Source organism: Nyctereutes procyonoides, unplaced genomic scaffold (assembly GCF_905146905.1).
Source record: "Nyctereutes procyonoides isolate TBG_1078 unplaced genomic scaffold, NYPRO_anot_genome, whole genome shotgun sequence".
NCBI classification, from domain to species: Eukaryota; Metazoa; Chordata; class Mammalia; order Carnivora; family Canidae; genus Nyctereutes; species Nyctereutes procyonoides.
In genome coordinates, this window is record NW_026575044.1 from 12,840,192 (window position 1) to 12,861,705 (window position 21,514).

The 21,514-nt window shown below is 48.4% G+C and overlaps 1 protein-coding gene across 2 annotated transcripts; it reads right to left on the reverse strand.

Moving 5' to 3' along the window:
- Positions 1 to 3,420: 3,420 nt before the first annotated feature.
- Positions 3,421 to 19,144, reverse strand: CNIH4 (cornichon family AMPA receptor auxiliary protein 4). Of its 2 annotated transcripts, none has more exons than XM_055324158.1 (5): positions 18,950 to 19,106; positions 15,281 to 15,349; positions 10,004 to 10,116; positions 4,898 to 5,038; positions 3,421 to 3,622 (listed from the first exon to the last, which is right to left on the reverse strand). In XM_055324158.1, the coding sequence occupies exons 1-5, from the start codon at positions 19,016 to 19,018 to the stop codon at positions 3,595 to 3,597; spliced, it is 420 nt and encodes a 139-aa protein (XP_055180133.1). In that variant the 5' UTR covers positions 19,019 to 19,106; the 3' UTR covers positions 3,421 to 3,594. The 2 variants fall into 2 exon arrangements, with proteins under 2 accessions (XP_055180133.1, XP_055180134.1); XM_055324159.1 differs by lacking the exon at positions 3,421 to 3,622 and adding an exon at positions 9,833 to 9,834 and having other exon boundaries at positions 4,898 to 4,989; positions 18,950 to 19,144.
- Positions 19,145 to 21,514: the final 2,370 nt, after the last annotated feature.

The following is a 21,514-nucleotide window of genomic DNA, read 5'->3' on the forward strand; positions in this document are numbered from 1 at the left end:
GCAGAGTAGGGAGCTGTATTGTTGGGGCCGGGGGGAGCGGGGGCACAGGGAGAGAATCCCAGGCGGACTCCCCGCTGACCATGGAGCCCAGTGTGGGGCTTGATCCCACGACCCTGAGATAACAGCCTAAGTAGAAGGCTGTGATCACAGCAAGAGTAGGACGCTCCACCGACTATGCCAACCAGGCACCCCTGGCGCCCTAGGAGCTGTCTTTTAAAACAGAACTCAATTCCTTCCACTTAAAAGTGAATGATTTTTGGTTACATCCTTTGATGATGTCTTGAAATTTTTTCCAGAAAAACAAAACTCTTGTTGAATTTTATGTTGGGCAGCCCAGGTGGCTCAGCGGTTTAGCGCCGCCTTCAGCCCAGGGCATCATCCTGGAGACCCAGATCGAGTCCCACGTCGGGCTCCCTGCATGGAGCCTACTTCTCCCCCTGCCTGTGTCTCTGCCTCTGTCTCTCTCTCTTTCTCTGTCTCTCGTGAATAGGTGAATAAAATCTTTAAAAAAAAATTTTTTTTTCAACAAACGTTGACTTTGTGGCTGTGGCTCCCCCTCTGGCTTCATCAGTGCACTTCACCCAGGAGCTTGCTGTGTAGGAGGTGGTGGGCTAATGGCCCCTTGCGAAATCCTAAACCCACGTTTAGGGAAGGCAGATTTCCTTCACGCCTTTGTCTTCCAGCTGGGAGGACCCAGGGCTGCCGTGTTACGTCAGGGCTGCCCAGGCCTGCCATCCTGCAGGAGCTCAGGATCAACATCTAAGAATTCAGGTTGGTTTCAGGAACCCTTATCTCACGGAGATGCCGCGTACAAAAATACTACAATATTAGAGACATGATGATGTCGATGTCGGGCTGGATTAGGGATGAAGCGAGCATGCCCATGACTTCAGTGCTGTAGCGGCTAAGATACAAAATTACCAAGCAACATCAATTAGTCCTGCTACTGCCTTCCAGAAAGTTAGGATGTCTCCTGGAACCACAGGAGGCCCGGCCGTGTCCCAGGGGCCACCCAGGGCAACTGCACAGATCGCACCTCTGTCTGGGACACAGGCCACGGGTTCAGATAAGCAGTAAGAGGAGCCCTCAAAGCAGGTTCCTTCCCCATCAGACTTGATGACGATGTCACATCATCGAGAAAAGATCGATGTCCATGAATTGAGCTGAGAAGACCAAGCAAGGCCTCGAGCTCCCTCCTGCTCAAGTGCTGGCCTCTTGCCCCAGACGCATGTGGTCAGAGCAGCGGACAGGACGAGGTCGGGTCCCCTGGGCAACCAGAGGGAGGTGTGAGGCACGGGGTCGTCATGGGTCAGGGGGTGCCCTCTCAAGGTCGCACACACAGGGGCCCCTTCTGGACCAAGCCTGATCTGTGAAGCAGACATTCTGACGAGGTGAGAGCTGGCTACGTACAGTCTGGGAGGACAGGCTCCTGATCTGGCAGGCAAGATGCAGAAGGTGCCAGAGCAAGTCAAGTTCCCAGGGAAGCATCCTAACTGGAGAGGAAGCAGGTCCCCGAATCCCACCGCCTTGTCCACGACGCAGGAGAGCTGCCCACCCAGGGGCTCAGAGGAGGGGAGGAGGCGCGCCCCCACCTGGCTTCCTCGGTGCCAGCAGGGGCTGAAGCGTACAAAGACGGGACGGGGGACAGGATGCGACCAGACTCAGAGCTCACTCGCAGAGCACCCCACGCAGCCGGACGGGGGTTCCGAGGCCACCTCCAGCCTCACTTCCCTCTTAGGGGCAGAAATGGGAGGATCTGGAAGGTCTGTGCAGTGCTCCTCTCAGGGGAGAGCACAGCACCCGAGTCCTAGCACCTTAACCACAGCTCATCCAGGCTTCTCCCCTCTTTTCACCATGTGTGGACACTAGTCACCCCCTCCTGTGGCTCTGATGCAGACGAGTGATTCGAGAGCATGGGCTCTGTTCCTCTCCAACCAGTTAGTGTTTCAGAAGCGCCCCCACAGCCCAGGCTCACCACCCACCCACTTTCCACTCACCCCCTGGGGCAGAGTCCCCAGGGAAGAGCACACCCTCTACCACCTCAGAGCTGCTTGAGGGGACCTGGCACTCAGCTCCAAGGACTGTAGTCCTTTAAAGCCTGGAGCTTTAAAAGCTTGAGCAGGACATGGCGAAAACCGTAGATGAGAACAAAGCCGGGCAATAGATCGGTTTGGTTTGGGGCTTTTCTCTTACAGGCAGAAAGCTGTCCCCTGGTCATCCTACGTTACAGTTTCTCAGCCCCGAGACATCAGGGATACAAGTAACCATGAGGGGCTCAGGAGCCTGGGGGTCCGACAGCAGCAGTCCCCGTCCCTGACTGTCCTGTCCTGCCGTATGCAGGCGCCATGCTCCAAGCGGGGCCCGTCTGTCTAGGGAGTCAGGCTTAGCAGCCTCCAGGCTTCTGCCCAGGCCGGACCGGGTCCCCGACCAAAAGGGCACGCGGCGTCTGGTCTCTTGGTGACCACACATTGTTCAGCTGCCCACTTCTGCCCCGACGTCACACAGCCATATCCTGCCTAGACGCCAAGGCTTCAGTCGGCGCAAGCACGGCCCCAAGTAGGAGTGAAAAGGATCGGCCATTCAGCCCACAAACACAGACCGAGAGGCTGATGCTCCCGCCAACCGCCCGAGCAGACCCAGCCCCAGGGAACGGAGTTGGCTGCGGAGCACCACGGCCTGGACGGCCTGGCCTGCGTCTCCCCAGTCAGAGTGGACATCAGACGGCGGGACAGAAGCAGGGCAGTGGCAGGCTCCATGGTCACTCGGTGACTGGCTATTCCTGCTCTAATCTCATGAGCACCTTCTATCAAATCACCTCTCCAAACCCACTGAAAAATGTAACTAAGAGACCGAGTGCAACGGGTTGCACAGAACACGAGATCAAGACCTGGCAAGAGCCAGCAGGTTGTATGGGTTTGAGGGTGATTTTGGAGGCAGTGGCTTTAAATGAAAATTCTTGATAAAATTGTGCTTTTTTTAATTTATTTTCCTTTCTAGAAGCAGGAATTACATTGTACCTGGGAAAAATGGCTTATAGGATTTCACAGAATCTGCAAAGAAATATATACTTTTTGAAATGTCATTTTCTATTAACATTCTTACGAAAAGACTTTTAGCTGACAGTCCCATAAATCTTTACACCGAATTAAATACACGAAGCTGCCACAAGGGGTAATCTGTCTCTTCCTCTGCCCAGATTAATAGCGCGGCCCTAGGCTCTGCCTTCTCAGTACACTCGCAGTGCGTTCCTGCATCTAGTGGGCTTTCCCTTTGATGTGTGTCCTTTGTTTCTCTGGCACGCGAGGCCGGCACGGCAGTCCTGTTGCTACGTATGGATAATGATCTTCAACACACAGATGATTAGAAACACGTGTCAGGGTTCGGGCTGAAGTTGAGAACCAGAAATCTACAAAAACTCAATTTGTGTTTTTTAAATACTTTATATGGTAAAAATACAGCAAAAATATTTTTCTTTTTGTTCAAAGAGGAAAAAATATACTGCTATGGTCACGGTTCTAAGGATGATCTCCGGCGCCTCTGGCTCCTGGGCTGCGCTTTGTGGTGCTGGCGGACTCGGACCGCGGCTCCTCAGCTTCAGTCGTTTATCAAGGCTAAAATCATGCTGGGAAGGAAGAAACAAGCGTTAGCAGCATCTCCTTAGCAATGTTCCTACAAAGTCTGCTCTATCCGGGTTTGTGCCTCTGAGGCTCAGCAAGGAACACTCATGTCAATAAAAGACAATCACTGACACGTTTTTTTAAAAAGTATTTCTAATTGGGGCCTCTCCAGGTCCTACTTTTCTTCACAAGACAAAACAAATAACTAGGGTGGGGGTAGGAGGGTGACCTAAAACCAACGCTGGGCTACAGTTCTGAACAAAGAAGCCATGTCCAGAAAACAAAACATTAGTTCTCTAGCCAGACCTTGCATGTGCTGTCCCAAGACCTAGACCCTTGCTCCCCGTCTCCCAGGGTCACACCCCTGCACAGACCGCACAATAGCTAGGAGGGCAGCTCAGGCCTCAGGACGTCTCCAATGTAGGCCCCAACTTTCCTGCCAGGACTCTGTGCTGCCCCAGACGCCACCTATGCAGCCCGACAGTGTGTGATGTATTGCAGTCACTCTACAAAAACCACCATGGCCAGTAACAGCAAATTGATTATTTCCTTTTCCTGAAGTCAGCCTTGCTATGCTAAGATTAGAGGACCAGAAACCCTCTTACAACCACTAACGGCATCACTGGTTGTCCAAATTTAACCACGCTAAGTGTCTTCCCTGCACAGCACAGATTAACCAGAGTAGCTAACGCCTCTGAAACATGTTTACGGGTTAACTACAGCTCACAGCAAACCCAGGTGCTTTAGGTGCATCATCTCACTGAGCCTGGATCACAACAAATGAGGTAGGCACTACTATTCCATTTTCAGATGAGGAAACTGAGGCACAGAGTGCTTAAGAAACTAGCCCTGGGTCACACAGTAAAGGGCAGGGCATAGACTGCACTAGGCTGGCACCCAGCCCAACACCCAATGCCATGGACTCCAACATTCTCTCAAGAAGATGGGCGTCTCCCCTCTGTAACTCCTCTCTCTGGGAGCACAGCCAGCACCACTCATGACCGGCAGACAGGCCTGGACACTGGGGAAGGAAGACAAAGCACCCGGTGTGGAGCACATGGACGGCCTGAGCCAGGGAGTAAGGACGCCACAGAGCAGCTCCTGGAGGTCATGCGGCACGCAGATGCGGTGACACGTACAAAATGCACACAGCCACAAGAACTCCGCAGGATCCCCCGAAGCTCTGCATCACCAATGCAAAGTCTTACCGGCCGGGAGCATGTCACCCGCCCAGAGTGGTCCTCGTATATAGGGCAATACCATGAGAGCCACGAACTCACCTATAAAGATACATGAAGAAACACAGCAGGTGGAAGCCAAGCTTGATCATGGCTTCCTTCATGTGTGACTTCAGCTGCCCCCGGTTGTGGATCTCCGTGGGATCAAACACTCCCATGTTCCCACTCGGCACCATAATGAACCTGGTATGCACATGTTAAAAGGAGAATATAATCAGTATAAATATTCAAACGTACCCAGTAACAGCCAACCTTTAAAAGTGAACCAATCAGCAGTCTTCAAGTCAGACCAGATATGGACAGCGTAGCACAACAATGTCACAGGCCACCATGTGGTTTTCTTCGAAAGACACAACACTTGTTAATTTGTGCTGTAATTCTCCACCCCCTGAAACAAAGACAGAGATACTCTAGAGAAGGGTATTCTGTGCATCAAGACCCTTTTACCCATCTGTACAAAACTAAACTGGTCATACCTGCAGCCATCTTCCACCTGACACAAGGGACTCCAAACCAAACCAATTTGTTTTTAAAGATTTTATTTATTTATTCATGAGAAACACATATAGAGGCAGAGACACAGGCTCCCCTGTAGGGAGCCCAATGTGGGATTCGATCCCAGGACCCCAAGATCACACACACTCTGAGACGAAGGTAGATGACCAAACACTGAGCCACCCAGGCGTCCCCAAACCAAACCAATTTTATCAAGTTCTTAAAAACTTCTTTATCTAGAAACTTCTAAAATAATTAATGTAACATATTTTTTAAGGATTTATTCATTCATTTATTCGAGAGAGAGAGAACATAAGCAAGCAGGGGGAGAGGGAGAAGCAGACTCCCCATTGAGCACGGAGCCTGACACAGGGCTCGATCCCAGGACCCTGAGGTCATGAGATAAAAACCAAGAGTCAGACACTCAATCTACTGAGCTCCACAGGCACTCCTTAATGCAACATATTTATAAGGAGTAGCATCAAACATATTTATCCCCATTTCACAGAAGACAGTGAAAGACATTCTATGTCCGATTGGAACACTCATTGGTGGTGCTCCTGTTGATCCAGAGAGAACACACCTTTGTCTACAGGTGCGTCAATGGATCCCGGCTCATAGGCACAATTATAGACAAGAGAATGGGAATGATTTAGCCTAAGTGCCACCACAGTAAAAGCAAAATTCAGTTAGGAGACTGTTAAGACTCAAAGTGCAACATCTAGCTTTATGTGACTCTTACAAAAACAGGCCAAGTGCCAGAGGTTAAGTTATAATATTCCAACAACCCAGAAATGTTCTTTTTATAGTGGTGGAGGCCCAACCACCATGGGACATGAGGAACAGGGCCCACAGATCAGAGCCAAAGAGAAAGGGCACAGCAAGCCGGCAGCTAGCTCTAACTCTGCACCAGTCCAACCCAGCGTTCCCACACACTCAGAAGACGGTCCCATTTTTTAAAAAGCATCTTGACACTACGTTCAACATGCTGAGGAGTCTTTTAGACTTTCGTATTTATTTCATGTCACTCTGCATGTAATAGTGACACAAAACAGTCTCCTTTCCAAATTGATGCCCTTTAACAAGTGAGGAGATCGGATCACTTGGAAGGGTACTCCACTGCAAAGTACCTGCACTGCAACCTCCAGACAGTGCCACTCCCACTAGTCCAACAACGTGTCCAACCTCATGCCACCCTCGACCCCTTCCTGCCACATACACACTTTATCAACAATGACTTCAGCGAGACATAAGTGCCCCCAGAGTTCCACAAATCTCAAACTCTCCTCCCAGCCCTGCAGCCCATCCAGAGCTGACTGGAGGGTCTAGACAACATCTCAGCCCCATCTCTGCTAAGAGGTTTATCCTCCAGTGACTCCCAGGAAACCCAACAGCACTGTCACCATTTGCCTGGGGCTCCTTCCAGACGTCTATCTCTTCTGTACCCTTCACAGGCCACCTTCCCACCTAGTGCCACTTCCACGGAGGTCTCTGCATTCCTGCATCCCAAACTCAGTGCAGTGCCCCCAGCTCACCCCCATCTCTGAACGAGCCTCCCTACCTCCTGGCTCTTCTCCACAATCCAATCCGTACTACACAAGGCTTTCAGAAAAATCTTTCCAAAGATACTTGACTTTATCAACTTAGCTACTCAAAAACATACAGACCAATGGTGATACATTAAAAGGTCCTCGATTTCCTTAGCCATTAGGGAAATGTAAATCAAAACCACAGTAAAACATGTCACCCAGCAGGATGGCTAAAATAAAAAGACACAGGAGCACCTGGCTGGCTCAACTGGAAGGGCATGCGACTTTTGATCTCAGCGTCCTGAGTTGAAGGCCCATGCTGGGCACAGAGATGACTTAAACAAAAATAAATCTAAAAAAGAAAGACACACAACAACAGGTGTTGGGGAGGATATGGAGAAACTGGAACCCTGGCACATAGCTGGCAGGAATGGGAACTGGTACTTTCAAACACCTAAGTGGTTCTTTCAAAGGTTAACATAAAGGTAACATATGACCCAGCAATTCCACCCCCAGGAAAAATGGAAACGTAACGTCCACGCAAAAAAAATGCACACGAGTGTTCACAGAACTATTCCCAATAGCCAAAAAATAGACAATTCCAATGTCCATCAACTGCAAACGGACAAGATGTGTTCTGTCCATACAGTGGACAGGGTGAAAAACCACCACCTGCCACCCATGGAAGAACCTTGAAAACATAATGCTGAGTAAAAAAAGCCAGTCACAACAGAGCCCATACTGAGCGCTCCATAGGACGCATCTGTACAGAACAGGTCATCATATGAGACACAAAGTAGACTGCTGGGTGCCTGAGGCCAGAGGAGAGGAGGGCAGGACAAGGAGGCTGCCAGACGGTGTAGGGCTTTCTTCTGGGGTGAAGACCCTGTGCTAAATTAAATACACTGTGACAATGGTTGCTCAAGCCTATAAATATACTAAAAACCTTTAAGAGAATACTTTCAACAGGTGAACTTTGTGCTCCGGGTACTCACATTTATACATAAACTCCTTGGACAAATGTTTCAGACTCTCTGACAACTCCCTCATCTATGTGGCTGCCACCTGTCCAGTCCTTACACATGCCTCTGCATCTCAGCCCGCTCCCCCACCCATCATGCCTCACCCATCCTGCCGGCTCCGCTCCCACACCCACTTCTGGAGAGGGTCCCAGGGCACACCCACACGGTCTCCTCCCAAACAGGGTCTCATCACTCATCAGGCACCTCTGCCTGCCTCTTCGGGAAGCAACTTGTCTTGTGATTGCCTCTGTCCTGAGGAAGAGTCCACTTCAGATGTCTGCATCCCCAAGAGCATAAGGTACAGACATCTGAAGAGAAGAAAGGATCCATCTGTTGATTTAACCTTTTTGAAGAAAAGGTAAATTTGTTTTCAGCAGTCACTGCCATCATCAGGGTAATAAACCCACATGATCTCTGTGGTTACAGGAAACGATCTGTGGACTTTGTCGTCCCTCCAGTAAAATGAGAGCCTCCCACTACAGTCTGTACTATGTACACGGGAGACATGGCCAAGCCCACTCTTCCTCTGGCACATGCTCGGATCCTGTGGAAGGAGGATGGTGTGCTCTCGGGTATCGCTAAGATCCAGCCTCAGATGTTCCCATGCTCACTCCCACATTCATGTTCTGCTCACTAGGACCACAGGGATACCGAGCAGGGCTCAAGGTCTATGTGAGATGGCACCACAGATGGGTCAGGGCCCCGTGCTGCTAGCTGAGCTCAGGTCAGGGTGTTGGTCTAAGGATGACCATGGGAGAGCAACAAGAAAAGGAAAACAAAAAGTGATTCTTTCCCTCTGGGAAAAAGGTATAGAGATTTCAAATCTCTTCCCTAGCTCAGGTTCTCATCTCACAATCTTTATATATAAATTCATTCCCCCAAACCCACTCACACTTCCTCATCCTCATGGCATTCCATCACACGTGCTCCAAGCCTCTCCCCACCCCTCCTTTATTCTTTTGTCTTAGCCTTTTTTTTTTTTTTAAGATTTATTTATTCATGAGAAAGACAGAGTGAGGCAGAGACAGAGACACAGGCAGAGGGAGAAGCAGGCTCCCTGCAGGGAGCCTAATGCAAGATTTGATTCTAGGACCCCGGGATCACAACCTGAGCCCAAGGCAGATGCTCAACCGCTGAGCCAGCCATGTGCCCCTGTCCTCCTTATCCTAACTGCACTTTTAAAAAAGCACATGTATGGGGTGCCGGGCTGGCTCAGTAGAAAAAGCATGTGACTCCTGATCTTGGGTGGTGAGTTTGAGCCCTACATTAGTTGCAGAAATTACTAAAAATAAAATTAATAAATAAACCTTAAAAAAATTAAAAATCAGGTGGCTCAGTGGTTGAGCATCTACCTTTGGCTCGGGTCGTGATCCTGGAGTCCTGGGATTGAGTTGCACATCGGGGTCCCTATGGGGAGCCTGCTTCTCCCTCTGCCTATGTCTCTGCCTCTGTGTTTCTCGCATGAATAAATATTTTTAAAAAATTAAAAATCACATATAAAGATCAGCTGATGAATGATTTTACCCCCCCCCAAAAAAACCTAGATAAAAGTAAAATTTAAAAAAAAACGAAAACTTAGCAGAAGAGTAGCACACTAAAAATCATCCCAGGTTTGTCAAGATGATCCCAAAGTTCTTCAAAAGAAAATGTATATTGTGCAAGTGCCCTACTCCAGTTAAGTTCGGCACTACATCAGTTAATTCTGATGTTATCCAGTCTACAGACTTTAAAATGAAATTCTCTCTGGAGCGTTCCAAGTATACTCTAATTAAAATCTGCAGATATAAATAACAAGAATTATATATTCTTGGACTTTTTATCATTCTTACAGGAAAACACACAAGTTCTTAGACATCACAACTAAACATTCCATATTTCTTAATTTTACATATGTAACTGTGTTTCTGCCACAAGAGTGGGGCCAAGCACACTGCTGCTTGCCTGGTACACCAAAGTAAACAAAAATGTATATTGATTTAGTGTAGCACTCTGTGGTCATTTATTCCATGACTGGCACATATTTTATTGCAGAAGAAAAAGCTATTAAATTTTTAAAAATTTTTCTTTAAACTGCTGTGATGCAGTGAATAGACTACACTCACCGATATATATTCCAGGTGGCAGCAGGCAAGTTGAGGAGGAAGATGAACCAGTGCAGTGAGACGAGCATGAGTACAGTGATGACGGTGTGGCCGATCAATTCTGGGATCACCCACTATAAGGGGGGAACACAGTATTACATCTCCCTATTGTGTTCTTCCAGGATTTGTGGGTTATCTGAAGCTAAATCAATGAATACACCGAGAATTTACAAGCTCATGTTTCAAGATTATTTTTAGACTCGGATGACCCAGATCTATATACTGCTGTAACTGCTTACCCCACGCAAGTACTGCAGGGCACAGCTTAAAAATAATGCCCTTAAATTTCAATGATGTTTTATCCTAAGCAAAGGTGCAGATTCATCCACGAAGAAGGTATGAATGACACGGGGCGGGGGGGGGGGGTGGAGTATCATTTACTTTCTAGTCCAGTGTCTGTACTAAAGCCTCTTACTCTAATTTTTTTTTTTTTTAGATTTTATTTATTTATTCACGAGACAGAGCAGAAACACAGAGGGAGAAGCAGGCTTCCTGCAGGGAGCCCAATGTGGGACTCGATCTCAGGACCCCGGGATTACAACCCGAGCCAAAGGCAAACGCTCCACCACTGAACCACCCAGGTGCCCCTAATTTGGTGTAGTTTATATTCAAATATACACTGCCTTGCATGCAAGTCAGAATATCAATCTTAAACATTTTCCAATCTCCAGAATCCTGAGAGAAATCACTTCACATTCGCATTTACACACTCACACACACACACACACACACACACACACACACACACAAATACTTTAGCAGCTTACATTAACAACTCAAAGTTGAACAAATACGGTAATGAACCAGGGTACCAGAACACCAGCCTACTGGCTCTACAGCATGCACTGCCCTCTGTGTGCTCTGTTAACTGGCCAATATTCTAGTTCTCATGACCAAGAACTATTACAGCAGGTCCTCCCTTTACCAATAACCTTCCTCTGAGTAGAGACTTTTTTTTTTTTAAGATTTTATTTATTTATTCATGAGAGATACAGAGAGAGGCAGAGAGACAGGCAGAGGGAGAAGCAGGCTCCATGCAGGGAGCCCGACGTGGGACTTGATCCCAGGTCCCCAGGATCACACCCTGGGCTGAAGGCAGTGCTAAACCTGAGCCACCCGGGCTACCCTAGACTTTTCTTTTAAAGGAAGTTAATAGTAATACTTATGCAGATACAAATTGGCAATCCCCACTTGCAGAAACTAGAAACACTCAGAGAGGTTAAGTAATTTGCCCAAGGTCACAAAGCTACTTCCTGGTGGAAAAATATGGTATAAACCCAAACACACTGGCCCCAGGGCTCTCACATTTAGATTTTAGAGTCATTTTTAGAACAAAGAAGGGATTTGCTAAACCTAACTTGCAATCAACTGGAACTTTGCAGTATGTAATACGGATTTTTAAAAGTCTAACCAAGACAGTATAATGCTGACACATGTGAGTTGCAGAGTCAAACCTGGACTGGAATTCCTGCTCTATTCAACAGATCAGTTTAGCAATCTTAGGAAAGGTCATCTACCCTGAGCTGTGATTCTCTCATCTGTAAAATGGAGATGATGATCCCTGTTGTACAGAGTTAGAGGAACAGCATGGGTGAGCCACAGGCAGAGCAAGCACTCTGGAAGCGGCAGGGAGGTCACTGCCACCAGGGTCCCTCCACCCACAGAGCAGTAGCTTTCGAACTTTCTTACCTTGTTTTACACTGACACAGACTGGAAGCAAAAGTTTTAGGAAGGGAGACTTAACATTATTAGGCTTGCCTTACTGATGTTCAACCAAACCCTATGTTTCCATTCTCTTCCCTCTTTAGTTATATGTTCTTTTCCTAACTCGCTCTCGGAATACCAGCACTAGGCTTGTAGCCCCCAGCTGGAGCCTGGAACATTCTGCTGTGGAGTAACTTGATGGCACAAGAGAGAATGCCTACAGAACAACTGGCTTCCAGGCACCCCAGCAGCCCTATAGTGAAGTCTATCTACCAATCAGTCGGTCAACAGCCTGGACCATGCATGAAGCCTCCAGCAAGTATTTCAGTGATTTACCCTTAAGGACGGCCAGATGAGGGGGGATCCCTGGGTGGCTCAGCGGTTTGGCGCCTGCCTTTGGCCCAAGGCATGATCATGGAGTCCCAGGATCAATTCCCACATCGGCTCCCTGCATGGAGCCTGCTTCTCCCTCTGCCTGTGTCTCTGCCTCTCTCTCTCTCTCTCTCTCTCTCTCTCTCTCTCTGTCTCTCATGAATGAATGAATAAAATCTTTAAAAAAAAAAAAAAAAGACGGCCAGATGGACAGACAGCCATGTACCAGAAATTGAGGAAAGCCTCCAATATGAAAGGGAAAAACACAAAGGGAAAGAAGCTTGGAGGGAACAGATATAATGTAGGGAGTAGACGGAAATTTCAAAACTACTGTAATCAAGATTCTCAGCTAAGAAACTCAAACTTGAGCCAAGAAAACAAGCTCTTAGAAACTAAAACTTGATGTAAATGGTGTGCACACTAGGGAATCAGAAGAGGGTGTGGAGGAGGGATGCCTGGGTGGCTCAGCAGTTAAGCGCCTGCCTTCAGCCCAGGGGTGATCCTAGAGACCCGGGATCGAATCCCACGTTGGGCTCCCTGCACGGAGCCTGCTTCTCCCTCTGCCTGTCTCTCTGCCTCTCTCTGTGTCTCTCATAAATAAATAAATAAAATCTTAAAAAAAAAAGGTATGGAGGAAATTTTGAAACAAAAAGGAAAAAATTGAAAGCATAAAAATTTTTAAAAAAGAACAGGCAGATAATCCAGCAGATGAATTATCCAGAGTGTGAAAGTTGTTGAAAGAGAAAGGGGGGTTGATTTTATCAAAGAAAGAACGGAACTCACAGGCCAAAAGAGTCAGCAGATGGCTGAAACAGTGCATGAAACGGGCCTCCACAAAGGTACACAAAGGTTTACCACTGCAAAATTCCCAAACACCAAGGATAAAAGATTCTAAAACTTCTGGAGAGGATTAGGGGAAAAAAGATGGGGGCTGGGGGAAGGATGCACATGAAAGGATAAGAAATCAAAACAGCATCATCTTGCCTGATGCGAACACTGGATGTCAGAAGACCACTGACCAATATCTTTCAAACTCTGAAAGAGAATCTTTGCTATCCAGAACCGCTACACTCAGAGAAACTCTCTCTCTAGAGTAAGGACAAGACATTCCCAAACACGGCAAGGCCTCCAAATTTGGTCCCCATGTAATGTATCTCAAGAATCTACTCCAGCAAAACGGAGCAGGAGGCCAGAAGAAAGGACAACATGACTTCCAAGGGTCCCAGGATGTGAGCTGTGGGATCGGCCTGGAAGCGGTGAGTCCAGAGCACAGCAAGATTGACAGTGATCTCAAGGAGAAAGGTAACCTGGAAAAGAGCTCACCTGATAGGTTATTTTAATGTTTCCCATGGAGAAAATAGCACACTGAAAAGCTTTAAAGGTGTATCTGAAAAGATTTCATAACAGGTAAGTGAAAACTAAAGAAATTTTTAATTTTTATATTATTTTTTTAAGATTTTATTTATTTATTCATAGAGATACACATTGAGAGAGAGAGAGAGCAAGAGAGAGGCAGACACACAGGCAGAGGGAGAAGCAGGCACCATGCAGAGAGCACAACGTGGGACTTGATCCGGGGTCTCCAGGATCACGCCCTGGGCTGCAGGCGGCGCCACCGGGGCTGCCCAAGGAAATTTTTTAAATGTAGCAATTATTAACACTGGGAAAGAGAAAGCTATCCAGAAAAACAGCAAAGAAAGAAAAATATGATCACTGTCTACTATGAGACTCAGTAATAAAAAATATTTAGTATATTATCATAACAGTATATTGTAACAATATAAACACTGAATATCAATTTAACTCAAAAAAGAAAATGTTTAGGGAAGGGGGTATCTAAGAACGAAATCTTGTCATAGTGACTCATAAAGCAATAGATGACATTTAAAACTGATAAAACAAGAAACAGCAATATGGGCATATAAAAGAATATATGGATATAAACATCAGAAAAAAAAATTAACGGCTCAAGTATGGAAGTCAGCTGACCCCAAAAAGTATGACAGGTCGGAATCAGAGTGATCAGGAAGGGATCTGGTTTTCAGTGTAAGCTTTGTAGAAACTTTGACTGTAGTTGTGTGCAAGTATTACCTTCACAAAAGTAAAAATTAACATTAAAAAAAGACTTAAGTTCAAACTGAAGGAGTAACTTTCTCAAAAGAAGAATCTAGGTAATCTTCTATTTCCATTTCTATTTTTTATAAAAGAAAAGCCACTTAAATGCCCCCCTAAAATATTAAGTAAGCAAGAAATATAAACAGAAATACAACCCAGCTGGTAAATATATATAACCATTCTTTGGAAGATGAGGAGGCCTGAAACCAATACAATATAGATTACATCTCAGTGTCTTAAAAAGTCTTAAAGTATGGCAGATAACTACAAAATCTTTTATTTAGAGCTATCATTGTATTAAACCACATTCTAGAAAATTCAAAATAAAGAAAACAAGAGGAGGAGGAGTATTGTTTACTAGAAATTTTAATTTTCCATGTGTGGCTTTTTCCCTCTTGGGCCAGAGAGACCTAAGTAGATGAAGAGGTGAAAAGACACATGGGAATAATTTTTAGGTCAAGCCCAAAGCACTTCTCAGTATTTACTAAATTGTTATATGAACTTTTATCCAGAAAGCTCTTCTGTCTACGCAGCCCATAAAGTGAATCAGGACTGTGTTCCCTTGTTCCCTATTTCTAGACAAACCCTGCAACTCAGAATATTCTTGCCAACATAAAGATCTGACTATATACCAAAGGTAAAATGACCTTGAAACAGATCAACTCATTAATTCCACTTCTCAGTAACCCACGAAAAAAAAAACATCATCTTTTATGTTAACAAAAACCAGACTAAGCTTTTTGATCATGGGCAGGAGGATGGTAAATACAATTACCCTCATAATGATAACGAGCCTTTCCCTCATAAAGTTCTGATGGGCATAGGTTCAAGAAAGAAACACAGTAAAGAAACAAAATTTCCAGCAAGTTCTTCTACAGGATCTAAAGTACTGCAAAAACACAGTAGCTCTACAGACATTCCAAAAAATGAGAAGCAATATGTACTTTAAAATCAAATATACATGTGCTGGTTTATCTAGAATAATCTGTAACGCAGAAAATGGAGAACCACCTTCAGTGCCAGAAAATAAGTAAAGAAATGTCTTACCTTGTTTAATTTTGAGCAACATGATCTAGCATTAATGTAATCACATTCTAAATCAGACAATGTAATTATCTGAGGATCAAGATAAGGAATTATAAGATTTCTTTTAAAACAACCATTTTTAAGTTTAGAAAGAAACCCAACTGCAACGCAGAATTAGATTTGACTTGAAAAAATTTATTTCCGTAAAGTTCACTCATTAGACAACTAAATATTCTCATTATATTCCTTCACCAAATTATTTTCCCAAAATAATCTTATGCTCAATTCTAAAGTGACCCATATGAGAACATTCAACTGGAGTTCCTTAAAAGTCAAACAGTGTGGAAAATGAGACCTCTGAAGACAATTTAAATATGAAAACCTAAATTACCAAAGTAGGAAAATAGTGTTAATTTATGATAGATCCATAAAATGTCTTTGAAGATTCCAGGTGTGAAAAAAGAAAAGATACAAAATTGTCCATACAGTATGGTACTATGTTAGCACTGGTTATGTCTCCTGACAAATGATCTGTCTTCCTAATATTTTTCTCTATTTCCGAAACCTTCCACATTAAACATACTTTATATTAGAATTAAGCAAAAAACGGTATTCAGTATCAAATGTAAACTCATAAAAACATGAGAGCAGACAGAAACAGAAGGAAAAGTGCTCAACCGAATGATACTATTGATACAACGCCCGAGAGAGATTTGCGTAAAATGCTCCACCATCACCCTCCCTCCGCCCTTCTGCCCCAGGAAAGGACAAAGCAAAACGCTGGTATAGTGCATTTGTGAGCAAAAGAAACACAGGGTTTTTTACATTACACTGTCTGATTTTATACTTGAAAATGTCCACTGAAACAAGTAAAAATAAATGTTCTCACCTAAATTCTAAACATTTCCATATGGACATTACCCCTAACACCTCAACACAATTAAGTCAAACTCATCACTTTCTTCACAAATTGTTTCACTGCCAAATGTGTTTTCTCTCTTGTCGATGACACAACCACCATTTGCCCAGGCTCAAAACATGACTCAAATTATTTGTCTTCTGTTTCATAGCCCACAACCAGTCATCAGCAGGTTGGGGCAATCCCTTCCTCCTCATTCTCCAGTTAGTCCCTCCTTTCACTTGCTCACAGTCGGCAGTGTTGCAAACCCACATGGGCCCATTCCCCAATGGTCTGCCTTCCAGTTTTCGCATTTCCAACCTACTCTGCAGTTTCAGCTCCCTAAAACACCATCTGTGTCAAATATGTTCAACAGTTCCCTATAGCCTAGAGGATAAAAGTGAAAGCCCTCCCTGCCTTAGAAATCAGAAGCCCTTCAAAACTGGCTGATCCAGCCTTTCCCACCAGACCTTCTACCACCAAAATCAAGCATGCCCTCCAGATAGTCCAGAAATGCCATAAACTCTTCACCTTTGCTCCTGCCTGATTTTGAATATCCACCCTTTCCTTCTGTGCATATTCTTCGTGGTACAAAGTCCACGAAAACCTCTAACCCTACAGAACCTCTACCCTGACCACTTTCTACCTCTTCCCTCTAATACTAAGCTAGTACAACTATCCAAAAATACTGTAATACAACATGCTGAATTTCATCAAAGCACACCCTAAACATACCTGAATGTTTAAGTCAAATATTCCACCTAATGTTTTCCTATGTACATAATAAACTGGTAAAGTCCATGGCTATTTCAAATGATCAAGCCTAGTTTTCCAAAGTGCAAATACAGAAATCTTTCATTTCTCTGTAAATCCCAGTTCCTTACAGTGCCAGTCATGGGAAGGACACACGTCGTCAAAACTTAGGCCCATGATTCTGCTAGTTCAGTCAGTTCCAAACCTAATAAAACCCAAAGTCCTCCCTGGACTGACTGGCTCTGCAGGCACAGCACATGAGTCTTCATCCGGCCGTTGTGAATTCCAGCCCCAGCTTGGAGTATATAATAAAATCTTAAAACACAAAACATAATCAACTCAAGGTTCTCCCCACTATAACTCATGAGTGCAGGGCGGCAAGTGCAGCTGAACTGGGGCAGGAGAGGCAGGCAGGGCGCTGGGTGCTGAACCCACGCTCTGGCTGTGCACACCCAGAGCTGAGAAGGAAACATGTCCCATCATAAAGACAAGAACTGAGGCTGAGATCCGTGCACAGTACTGTGGACAGTAAATGTGAAAAAGTAAGGCGTCCTGACTGCAAACTCCACAATACAAGGTCATGCTGGCTGCACAGGCTACAACTACCCTATGCCGGGGCACGCTGGCCAACAAAACGTTGACTTCGATCACAAAGCACATGTTGCACATAAATTCCATAAAAAAACGATACAGCTCGCAGGTGTTCGAACATTTTAATGACTTCAACTGGATGGTGCATGGCGACTAAGACTGGATGAGAGCAGAGTGCGGGTCCAACCATCACGCACCGTCCTGGACACCAGTCTGGGGACCAGCACCGGAACAAGTTTTCCACAGGGCGCTGCTTTGGAACCCCCCCAGCACAGGGCTGCTTCCCCCGCAGGCCGCCCTGCACGCCCCGCCCCCCCAGCACAGGGCCGCTCCCCCCCCCGCAGGCCCCCCTGCACGCCCCGCCCCCCCAGCACAGGGCCCCTCCCCCCGCAGGCCCCCCTGCACGCCCCGCCCCCCCAGCACAGGGCCGCTCCCCCCCGCAGGCCCCCCTGCACGCCCCGCCCCCCAGCACAGGGCCCCTCCCCCCGCAGGCCCCCCTCCACGCCCCGCCCCCCCAGCACAGGGCCGCTCCCCCCTCAGGCCCCTCTGCATGCTCCGCCCCCCCAGCACAGGCCCCTCCCCCCACAGGCCCCCCTGCACGCCCCGCCCCCCCCCCCGGCACAGGGCCCCTCCCCCCGCAGGCCCCCCTGCACGCCCCGCCCCCCCAACACAGGGCCGCTCCCCCCGCAGGCCCCCCTGCACGCCCCGCCCCCCCAGCACAGGGCCGCTCCCCCCGCAGGACCCCCTGCACGCCCCGCCCCCCCAGCACAGGGCCGCTCCCCCCGCAGGCCCCCCTGCACGCCCCGCCCCCCCAGCACAGGGCCCCTCCCCCCGCAGGCCCCCCTGCACGCCCCGCCCCCCCAGCACAGGGCTGCTCCCCCCTCAGGCCCCTCTGCATGCTCCGCCCCCCCAGCACAGGCCCCTCTGCATGCTCCGCCCCCCCAGCACAGGCCCCTCCCCCCGCAGGCCCCCCTGCACGCCCCGCCGCCCCGGCACAGGGCCCCTCCCCCCGCAGGCCCCCCTGCACGCCCCGCCCGCCCCGCACTTCGCCCGCGTCCCAGGCTGGGCCCGGCCGCCAAGGCCTCCCGAGGTCCCCGCGGCGCTCGGACAAGGGCGGCGGCGACTGTCGCCCCCAGCGACCACAGGCGGCCCGTGGCGGCCGCTCACCGGGCGCCCGGACGCAGAGGTCCCCGCGGCCCGCCAGGGAGGCCCGCCAGGGAGGCCCGCCGCTCTGCCGCTCAGGGCCGGGCCGGTGCGCGGCGGCGGCGGCGGCGGCGGCGGCGGCCTCCCAGGCCCGGCCCTCCCCTGCGAGGCCGTCCTCCCGCCCGGCTCGCCGCCCCGCTCCCGGCCGGGCCGCCCGTGCCCCCGCGCACCTGCCCGGCCCCGCCTCAGCCCCATTCCCCGGGCGCCGGGCCCGGCCGGCCTCCGCCCGCCTCAGGCAAGGATACGAAGTACACCGAGAGGAAGATGAGCGCGCAACAGTCGAGGAGAGAGAAGACGAACACCACCGCCTCCATCCTCTGCCGCCGCTCCTTCCGTCAAACCGGCCCCGGCGCCCGCCGCGCCCGCCGCGCCGCCCGCCCCTGATAGGCCCTCGCCCGGCCGCTGGAGCGCGTCGCACGGGCGCCGACACACGGCATGCCGGGAGATGTAGTCGGCCCGCGAACCTCCCGGCCGCCGTCGTTCCGACGCATGCTGGGAAGTGTAGTTCGTGAGCGCTGAGGAAGGACGGGAGCCTACGGTCAATCTGATGCGTCCCGGAAATTGTGAGGAGAATCAGCGAGCGTTGGCTGGACGCTGGTAATCCGCTGGGTACCCAGTACAACTTGTTGTCAGGGGCAGTGTCTCTCTTAGATTCCGCGAGGGGCCCACTAGATTCGCCCCCCCCCCCCCGGCCACGCCAAGAGGCTGTCCTGCCAAAGCCCGGGTCCACACGCAACGACCCCTGGCTTGCGGCGGAGACCGGCCCTCTCCTGATCTCGGTTTCTCCGGGGCTTTCACGGTCCCTTGCTTGTTGTGTTACAGCAACGATTCTCTCCACTCCGGGTTTTAGGATTCTCGCTCAGCAAGTACGTATCGACTCCGCCCCCGGGACCTGCCGGGACCTGCCGGGACCTGCCGGGACCTGCCCTACGCCCGCCCGCGGTGCGCGATGCAGGAAGGTGCGAGGCAGGCTGGATCAGCGGTTGAGCCTCTGCCTTGGGCTCAGGGCGTGACCCCGCGGCCCCAGGATCGGTCCCGCGTCGGGCTCCCTGCATGGAGCCTGCTTCTGTCTCTGCCTCTCTCTCTCTCTCTCTCTCTCTCTCTCTCTCTCTCTCTCTCTCTGTCTCATGAATAAGTAAATAAAAATCTTAAAGAAATGTGCCACGCAAACTAAGCAGTGAGTGGAGACCAGATACAGGGGAAAGGTTTCTTTAAAGGCAAATCATACCAAAAGTCATACATTCATTCAACCAGTATTTCCTGAGCAGCTAGTGTATGTATGCAGTTACTGGGCCGTAGGGATCCCTGATGAACAAGAGGGCGAAAGTCCTCGCCTTCCGGGAGCTACCGCTACAGTAGGGGAGACAGAGGAAGGAAAACAGTTTTAGACTGAACCATCAGAAAAAGCCAGACTGAGGAACTGCTTTTAATTTGAAATCTGAACGATAGCTAGCTGAAGATTTGCAGGCAGAGTGATCGCAACGGCCCGATTGCTCAGAAAAACGTGTCTTCAAGAACAGGAGAAAAGGCAGTGCGCTGTACTGCAATGAATAAGGGTGTGTGAGTTTTGAGAGAACATCAGAGGTGGCAGGGCAAGGTCACACAGGTCTCGGGATCCCTGGCAAGTTTATCTTATTTTATTTTAAAGACTTTATTTATTCGTTCATGAGAGTCACACAGAGAGAGAAGCAGAGACACAGGCAGAGGGAGAAGCAGGCTCCAAGTAAGGAGCCTGACCCTGACGTGGGACTCGATCCCGGGTCTACAGGATCACGCCCTGGGCTGAAGGTGGCGCTAAACCGCTGAGCCACCTGGGCTGCCCCTGGCAAGGAGTTTAACTTCTATTCTAATGTGCTGATAAACCACTGGACAGTTTTAAGAGTATCTTGGTCTAGAGGCACCGTGGTGGCTCAGTTAGTTAAGCACCTGCCTTTGGCTCAGGTCATGATCTCAGGGTCCTGGGATTGAGCACCAAGTCAGGCTCTGTGCTCAGTGAGGGGGTCTGCTTCTCCCTTTTCCTCTGCTTGTGCCTGCCCTTGTCCTGCCTCTCTCTCTTAAATATAATAAATAAATAAATAAATAAATAAATAAATAAATAAATAAATCTTTTTTTAAAGTACCTTGTTCTGATTTACATTTTAAAAATATCCTTCTGTTTGGTGCACTAAATGTATGGAAGAGGCACAAGGTTGCAAGGAGACCACTTAGGAGAAAAATGGATGAATAGGGGAATTAGCATGAAGGAAAACCAACAGGATTTGCCTGACACAGCATAAGTTCATAGGATCCTTAAGGATTCATAAGTTAAAGCTAGACAGGCTGGTAACAGATTTTTTATGAACCAGCTATTATTATACTACTGCACCTTGTCCACACCTCTACCAGAGCACTCACACATCTGCTGCTTGACATGCCCAGCCAGCCATGCCTTACATTGCAATAAAAATAACAGATGTTATTGGGATCCCTGGGTGGCGCAGCGGTTTGGCGCCTGCCTTTGGCCCGGGGCGCGATCCTGGAGACCCGGGATCGGGTCCCACGTCGGGCTCCCGGTGCATGGAGCCTGCTTCTCCCTCTGCCTGTGTCTCTGCCCCTCTCTCTCTCTCTGTATGACTATCGTAAATAAATAAATAAATAAATAAATAAAATAAAAAAAAATAAAAATAACAGATGTTATTAGTTTTGTACCCTCAGTACTTATTATCCTATAAATAGCTGGTGTTCCATAAATGTTTGCCAAGTGAATGATCTATACTGACTGTAAGGAGAGGTTTCATTAAATTTATTCCAGATTTTCTTAAAAACATACA